This window comes from Lygodium microphyllum, chromosome 27 (assembly GCF_053477565.2).
Source record: "Lygodium microphyllum isolate KBCC chromosome 27, Lygodium_microphyllum_v1.1.10, whole genome shotgun sequence".
In the NCBI taxonomy this organism is placed as follows: domain Eukaryota; kingdom Viridiplantae; phylum Streptophyta; class Polypodiopsida; order Schizaeales; family Lygodiaceae; genus Lygodium; species Lygodium microphyllum.
Window position 1 is genome coordinate 45,504,231 of NC_141161.1, and position 9,069 is coordinate 45,513,299.

At 39.2% G+C, this 9,069-nt stretch overlaps 1 protein-coding gene across 3 annotated transcripts in view; it reads left to right on the plus strand.

The window, feature by feature from the left end:
• LOC148012273 (calcium-dependent lipid-binding protein-like) overlaps positions 1-8,856 on the plus strand; it is an 84,001-nt gene extending 75,145 nt beyond the window's left edge. The window contains exons 12-13 of one of the 3 annotated variants that reach the window (XM_087669336.1): positions 7,660-7,824; positions 7,911-8,856. In XM_087669336.1, the coding sequence (XP_087525462.1) occupies positions 7,660-7,824; positions 7,911-8,195 (450 nt within the window). In that variant the 3' untranslated portion in view covers positions 8,196-8,856. The remainder of the gene's footprint in view (positions 1-7,659; positions 7,825-7,910) is intronic. The other 2 variants (XM_087669337.1, XM_087669335.1) reach the window with 2 other exon arrangements.
• Positions 8,857-9,069: the final 213 nt, after the last annotated feature.

The following is a 9,069-nucleotide window of genomic DNA, read 5'->3' on the forward strand; positions in this document are numbered from 1 at the left end:
ACCATACATATTGCTTCATCAATAAGCTGTTTTAATTAAAAGGCCTAAACAGAATGCTTTATGCATGAACAGGAAGTTGAACAGGAAGTTAAAATTTGTGACAGCATCAAGGATGCTGGCTTTGAAGCTCAAGACATTCTACATAGGCTCAATGAGGAAAGCATAAGAACATGCAGACTGCGCATCAAGGGCATGACTTGCACATCATGCTCAACTTCTATTGAATCTAGTCTAAGTTTGTTACCTGGTGTGAAAAGAGCTGTTGTTGCCTTAGCAACAGAGGAAGCTCAACTTGATTACAATCCTAACTTGGTTAGTTACAAGCAGCTCATGAAGGCTATTGAAGATACAGGCTTCGAGGCTGTTCTCATAAGTGTAGGTGAAGAGAATGATAAGTTGACTTTGAAGGTCGAGGGTGCCCATTCCATTGAAGGCATAAACTTGATTAAGACTTCCTTGGAAGCCCTGCCAGGGGTAAAATCTGTAGAAATGGAATTACATGTTGAGACAGTGATGGTGTCATATGATCCTGATCAGATAGGACCTCGGTGTTTTATAGAGGTCATTGAATCTACGGGATTTCCCCTTTATAATTTTAAAGCAAGTGTTTGCAATCCTCCGGGAATTGGTGGGCCTGATAGGAGTGGAGAGATTGCACATTACAAGGTTTCTTTCCTTTGGAGTTGCATCTTTACCATCCCTGTATTTCTTCTCTCAATGGTGTTGATGTACGTTCCTGGAATCAAAGAATGTCTGGATACCAAAATTGTCAACATGCTAACGATTGGCCAAGTGTTACGCTGGCTCTTATCTACTGTTGTACAAGTAGTTTTTGGAAGACAATTTTATGTGGGTTCTTATAAAGCCCTCCGCCAAGCTGCAGCCAATATGGATGTGTTAGTGGCCCTAGGCACAAATGCAGCTTACTTTTACTCTGTATATATTGTCTTGCGTTCTGCAACCTCTACAAACTTTGTGGGAGCAGATTTTTTTGAGACAAATGCCATGCTGATATCCTTCATACTTCTGGGGAAATACTTGGAAGTTTTAGCCAAGGGGAAAACTTCAGAAGCTATCGCCAAGCTTATGGAGCTTGCTCCAGATATTGCTGTCTTGCTTGTTACAGATGTAGATGGCAATATCATTTCTGAAAGGGAGATCATAAATTTTGATTTTTTAAATGCCGTTCCCGTTCCCACATCCCCGTTCCCTAGGTTTGGCGTTCCCGTCCCCGTTCCCCGTTCCCGTTCCCCGTTTCATGTTTCTATGCCCCGGACGGTCATGCCTCGTGCATGTTTCCCTTAATTTACCTTATAAATATAACATTTCCTTCCCCTTAAGAATCGGTTTCGTCCTCGAAAACGATACTTGGAAGGTCTAACTGTAAATTGGGAAACCTTTTCTTTAAGGTACTTACTCGCTCCCATGTTGAGCTTTCTTTTGAACAATCTTTCCACTTAACCAAACATTCTTGATAAATAGTATTTCTTGTTCGTCTATAACGAACATTTAATATTCTTTCTGGTTCATGTGGATTAGATTGGTCATTTAATAGCTCTTCAATATTATTATTTAAAATTAAATTATCCAAATCACCCAGCTTCTTCCTTAACTTACTTACATGAAAAACTGGATGTATTTTACTACGAGCAGGTAGTTGGAGCTTGTAAGCCAGTTCTCCCACCTAGTTGCCACCCCTAGGAAGACAAGGCAATGGCCCCGGGTCTGACTCCTCTCCAGGAACCTACAAAGGACCACAATACCCTGGTGAAAGCTTTGGACATTGTCCCTTTTTCATAGTTTTAGTTTGTTCAGGCACCTTAAGATAGACCAATTCTCCTTCTTTAAAGGAGATGTCTCTTCGGTGAGGATCTGCATATGCTCTAGCTCGATTTTGAGCTTTTTTAATATTTTCTTGAGCAAATTTTAACATACTATTCATATCCTCCAAAAAATCCTTAGCTGCCTGAACCTTTTTCTTATGCAGTCCTACTGCATAAGGAGCTCTGGGCTGAAACCCATACATTAACATAAATGGACTATATCCAGTGGAAGAGTGCTTGGCACTATTATATGCAAACTCTGCTATCGGTAGATACTCTTCCCAATTAGTTTGCCTTTTACTTACATATGCCCTAAGCATATCTTCAAGGATTTGGTTAACCCTTTCAGTTTGCCCATCAGTTTGTGGGTGATCCGCCGTACTCATGCTAAGTTTAGTATCCAACTTCCTAAATACCACACGCCAAAATTGACTATCAATTTTTCTATCCCGATCAGAAACTATATTTGCCGGAAGGCCATACAATCGGTATATGTTCTCTACGAACAATCTAGCCAATTCTGGTGTTTTAACATCAGTTGAAGTTGGAATGAACCTAGCCATTTTGGTTAACCTATTCACAATCACCCATACAGAGTTGTGCCTCCTCTGTGTTCTGGGTAAAGCAACAATAAAATCCATGGAGATACTCTCCCATTTTTCTGAAGGAATCTCTAGTGGATGGAGAAGTCCTCCCATTTTCAATCTTTCAGCTTTATTAACCTGGCATTTATTACATTTGACCACATAGTCAAGGACGTCCTTATTCATTCCAGGCCAATAGAACTGCCTTTTAATAAGACTATAAGTCTTATTAACTCCTGGATGTCCCGCGCTAGGGGTATCATGACACTCAAAGAATATCTTGCGCCTTATTTCTGTATCTTTCGGGACACATACCCTACCCTTGTAGAGTAAATAACCATTATCAATGGTAAAATTCTTCCACTTGAATCCGGTTTGAGCAACCCCTAATGCTCTATTTCCTTGTTAAACATCCTTAGATATTCCTTCCTCAGTAGAAGCACTTTCATTTGGATCCAGGTTGATCCGGCATATTTCAACATATGGGAAGCAATAAAAAATGGGGATCCAAATGAAAGTGCTTCTACTGAGGAAGGAATATCTGAGGATGTTCAACAAGGAAATGGAGCATTAGGGGTTGCTCAAACCGGATTCAAGTGGAAGAATTTTACCATTGATAATGGTTATTTACTCTACAAGGGTAGGGTATGTGTCCCGAAAGATACAGAAATAAGGCGCCAGATACTCTTTGAGTGTCATGATACCCCTAGCGCGGGACATCCAAGAGTTAATAAGACTCAACCTGGCATTTCCCTTTTAAAGATTCAAGCAAGTTGGAAGTGAACTGAGTAAAACTCAATTCATTTATGATGGGCATTCTGCTGAGTGCATCAGCTACTATATTATACTTTCCTTTTCTATATCTTATCTCATAGTCGAACTCTTGGAGGAGTTCGGCCCATCTGGCTTTACGCCCGTGTAAATCCGGTTGATCATTAAGCCACTTAATGCTTTTATGATCCGATAAAATCAAAAGTTTGGCACCGTACAGATAGTGCCTCCATTTCTTCATTGCATGTACTATTGCATACAGCTTCCTCTCATAAACAGAATAATTTTGTTTTGCACGGTCTAATTTCTTGCTTTCAAAAGCAACTGGTCGACCTTCTTGTAATAAGACCGCGCCTATCGCCTTATCACTGGCATCAGCTTCAACCACAAATGGTTTATTGGGATCCACTATTAATAATACTGGAGCTGTAGCAATAGCTACTTTAATTTTTTGAAAACTTTCATTTTGGTCTGTTCCCCAATTAAAGCTCTTTCCTTTCCCTTTAAGTTGGTCTGTCATTGGAACAACTATTTTGGCATAATCTCGAATGAATCTACGATAAAATCCATATAAACCTAGGAAGATCTGCAGCTCTTCCAAGTTCCTTGGAGATGGCCATTCAATAATCGCCCTAACTTTTTTTGGATCCATTTTGATTCCCTCTTTCGAGATAATATGCCCCAAATATTTGACCTCTTGTGCAAAGAATTTAATTTAGTTTTCTTCGCATAAAGGGAATGTGTTCTCAACAGTTGGAATACTAATTGTAAATGTTTCAAATGTTTTTCTCTTGATTTACTAAAGATCAAGATATCATCCAAGAAGACTATTACAAAATGTCCTAGATAGGGCCGTAAGACACTATTCATCAGCTTCATAAAGGTAGTTGGTGCATTAGTGAGGCCAAAAGGCATTACCAAAAAATCATAATGCCCGTATCTAGTACGAAATGCTGTCTTAGGAATATCTTGTACCTTAATTCTTACTTGGTGATAGCTTGATCTTAAATCTATCTTTGTGAAGAATTTTGCCCCTTGTAATTGATCAAAAAGATCTTCCATTCTGGGCATAGGAAATTTATTTTTCACCGTTATTTTATTAAGTGCTCTATAATCAACACAAAGTCGCATAGAACCATTTTTTTTCTTTACTAATAAAATTGGCGAAGCCCAAGGTGAATTACTGGGTTGTATAAATCCTTAATTTGTCTTTCAACTTCTTGGTGCGTTTCACTTAACTTATAAGGTGGTTTAGAAATAGGGTGAGTATCCTTATTTGTGTCAATTGGGTGATTTATATCACCCCTATCTGGTGGAAGGCCGCTTGGTAAATCAGAAGGAAACACATCTTTAAATTCATCTAACAAACTACTTAATTTATTATTTACATTCAACTCACAAACATAAGAAAATTGTTGCTTTATATTACAAAAAGTAAAAGTGTTTTGTACAGGAAGAGACCATAACATGTATACCTCACAAACTTCCTTCTTTATCAGCTTCTGAACCTCAGTGGAACACAGCAAAGGATTATCAGATACTTCATGTTCACCTTGAATAACAAAAGTCTTACCATCCCTTTCAAATTCCAGTGTATTATGATGGTAACTACGTTTTAAGGATGGTTCCAATCCCCATAGCCACTCCCTCCCTAGAGCAATATCAGCTCTTTCCATGTTCATAATTTGGAAATCAAGTTTATCTTTATATCCTTGAATCTCAATTTCCAAATTGGATACCATTGTATCCCATATTTTATTATCTTGACCTTGCATCATACGAACAACATATTGATGCCCACTCTTTTGTTGGGGAAGTTGCAATTTTTTGACAAGTGCATAATTTATAAAATTAAGTGTAGCAGAGTCATCAATCGTGACTCTAACCCTCTTTCCAGCTATCAATCCATGCACTCTAACTAAATCATGTGGACCAAAGGTAGGCTGCCACATAGAAGTTGACATACAACACTTGTGTTGTACATCTATGTGCAAGACCTCTAAAGATTTATACCTTTTATATCCCTTTAATTCTAAGGTCTGCACTACATGGATTTGTTTTTCTTTTCCCTTGCCCTTGTCGTTATCCTTTCCCTTGTCTTCCCCCTTTTTCCTTTGAGGGCAATTCCAAGCAGCATGGTTAGGGGATAGGCAATTGAAACACAACTTTTCTTTTTTGGCCTTATCAAAGTTGTCTGGACTTAACTTTGGCCTTACATATTGTTTCTTCTCAAAAGGTTGTTTTTTACCCTTAAAAAATGGCATTTTCCTTTTAAAATTTCCCACAAATTTTGAGGTTTTCAATTCCTTAGACTTGGGCTCCGTATCAGTGAGACTAGTGAGTGTACCTGGACGCATACTATCTTCATTGATTAATGCAAATTTAATTGCCTCTTCCAGCGTCTTAGGTGAACTCCTTTTTACTTCATTTTTACAGGCTTTATCTAGTCCCCTAATGAATCCTCTTGTCTTTTGAAATTCATCTATTCCTTCCAATTTGGGAATTATCTCACGATATTCCTCCAAATATGTCAGCAGGGGTCTTCCCTTTTGTCTAACATAATCCCAATCTTCCCAATTTCTTTCCATTTTATTTTCAGGAAGGAATTCTTTCAAAAAGACCGATTCAAATTGAGCCTAAGTTTCATGTATTTTATTTGCCTCCTTTAAAGTTCGCCACCATTTATACGCTTTGGGCCCCAAAGTTAAACTAGCCTCCAATGCTTGGAGATGTGGTGGAGTATTTTTAAGTTTATGTAAATCTTTTCATTTTTGGAGAAAATTAAAGATTGTGTCTTTATTTCTATCTTTTTCCTCCCCTTGAAACTGAGGGGGTTTCATGTCTTTTAGAACTGGATTATCCCTCAACTTGTGGTGGGGTTCCTTAGGATCTCGCATAGTCACATCTAAATCTTTCGATGAAGATGGGATATCCGAGGTTTCTATCTTATTTTTATCCCTTTCTAACAATAAAGTTAATTGAGATTTTATTTCAGTGAGTGTTTGGGTTAAAAATTCCATTTGAACCCCCTGAGCCTGCACACGAGCAGTAAGATCATCAAATTGTTCTCATGTAGCAAAGAATTCTTCCCACTGTTCTTCTTGTATCTCCGTTTCATGGGGATCTACCATAGGGTGATCCCCAGAACTAGAACTTTCCATTACTCCCTCTTTCTTTTTTTCTGCCATTAATACACTGGAATTGGAAAGCAAAGATAAAAAATTTGCATACAAGGTAAAGTACTTCCCTGATTATAATGGCAGGCAACTGTTGCTAGTTTTGTAAATAAACTTGAAGAGTAAGGAATGAGAAGCGATAAGCTCTATACGCCACAGGCACTGGACTACATCCTCATTCTTGGCTCCTCTGAACTTCATCATATCTCCTAGCCAGCCATCTTGAAGCTTGAGCAGAAATCTAGATGGGGCTCTGATATGGACTCCAAGCACCTACAAAGCTGTTTTTCCCCTCAGCGGGGGTATCAATCAGAAGTGAGGAGAAAAGCAAAAGCACGTAGTAGCAACCACATCAGACCATGTGGAAGGGAATAGACTGGGTAGAGATCTCTTGACTACCCCCAAACAAACTGCAAATGTACCATCTCTACACCTGCCAACCCTGCAATGTTCTAAATCTACAGCTCTGCTAAGAGAGCTCCTCTGTTCACAAGTGTAACCAATGTTCTCTCTGTGATAAAACTGGAAGAAGAACAAAATAACAGATGCCAAATGACCCAATCCAATTAGAATTTGACACACACAACTTAGAACTTTGCAAATTGGATCAGTTCATTTCCTTAGAAGTCAGTAAGGGGATACAACCTTTCTTGCAAATCTGGAATGAACAATACCAATGGGGAATCTTCATAGTTTACATCATTCTAAATACGGTACTATTCCTAAGAAAGGAATAGATAGCCTGCCTGTAATCAGGAGTGTTGACAGTTCTATGCAACAAAGAGGCATGTAACTCTTATCTTTTGCATCATAGTCCACGATTCATATAGCAGATGGGACTTCCAACACTGATTAAAATATCAGATGTCTCGGTTCAAAAGGCAACCAAAAAAAAGGCAGTCTGTACATAAAATTGTGATTTTCATAGCAAGAATTGTAGGTTGCCCGCTGGTATTCACTGTTTATCAGTCCTATCAACTGACTTCCCTGGAATAAAATATTCCTTGCTCCAATGTTGATGCTGCTGCAATCTGCTACTAGAGATGATGCTTCAGAAATTTCAGACTGTTGTCTGCTGGTGTAGTGAATTAAAAAAAGTATTTGAAGTGTTGACCACTGCTAGTGCAGAGCTGTTGTCACTGGTCTGCTTAACCATTTCAGTCCTGTTCACAATTATGCCAAGTTTAGCATCAAATAATTTTCGCTTGGAGTTAACCTGCTACTGTGGTGTGTGCTCTTGTTACATTTCATGGTATGGTATTTTAAGCATCTTGTTATTCTTGGGTTTTGTGGTTGTAACGTTAGGTTTTAGACAAAGACGTTGGGGCAGATACACTGATTGGTGTTGCAGCAGTTCCGTTGGCAAGTTTAAAACCTGAGATGACCACTGAGTTAAGTGTCAAACTCAAGCCATCTCTAGACGTGGTCAACATCAGAGACAAAGAAGATTGTGGTTCATTGAAAATCTTGGTGAGTCAAAAATCCTGTGAGAACACTTGAGTTTCTCTCTCTCTCTCTCTCTCTCTCTCTGCTAAAATGTGATGTCCTGTTTACAGGTCACGTATCATGTGTTCACAAAAGAGGAGCAAGCTGCTGCAATGGAAGCAGAGAGGGACTTCCTAGAGGCAGAAAAGAAAGCCAGAGCAACAGGTATTATTGGTGAAGCATTTGATGCAATGCAGGGAGCTTTGGAGGATGGTGGAAAGGTGGTAGCAGGTGGTGTGGAGCTAGTTGGAAGTGGACTTGGCAGCGTTGGAAGCAGCATTGGGAGCGCTGGAAAGTTTGCATACCAACAAGCCACTGGTCTCCCTAGAAATTCCAGAAGGTCAAAAAGCCTTTGAGAGGGCGGAGATGTTTAAGCAACCCACTAATACATAATCACACTGGACTCTAGTACTGTTTATTAGCCATTCAGGTCATATACTGTATCAGCCTGAATGCTCATACATACTCCGGTGCTTCTGCGAGCTGAATTTCCTCCTTTTTTTCTTGTGGCATGTAAAATATTGAGATTTCGGTTGTCGGGTTTGCTGTAATTTCTGCAGCTTGGATCTTCATATCGATCTTCGAGAATGACTGAATTACTGAATTTGAAGCAAAAGAAAATAATAACAAGACACCACCCCACCATGTGAAATCTTACACAAACAATTAGTGAGTCCTGCAATGAGCCATGGAGCAGACATGCTTGAATGACCATACCTGTGGATATAATAAGATCCACCTATTGCGACCAATGCAAGGTGCCAGATTGAAGATGAAAGCATCGTGCTGCGTGCCCTGAAGCCCAATCCATTTTATGGAAAGAAACGAGTGAGAATGCTGGGGTGGCAAATTGCCTCCCTGCAGTCTTTGTATCAATCCTCCACAAGAGCTTCGTAGGGTTATGAGTTGCACGTGTGAAATTAAGAGTAAGGAGTTCTCTGCATACGTCTATCCAGAAAGCATAAGGTGCTAAAGCAATCTTGCACCACCGCACCATCTATATCTATACGTCTGTACTATCTATTACTATATTCTACACTATCTATTACTATATTATATTATAATTATAATTGACACATTTTACGAACTTAGGATTGGTCCTACGTAGCAAGCAACCAGTGCTCCCAAATCTCTGTCTTTTTCATAAATTATAATATTCTCTCCTAAACTCCCTCGGTGCATCTCAAACTCTCTCTCTCTCGGCTTGTTTCAATACTATTGCGAGGGTCT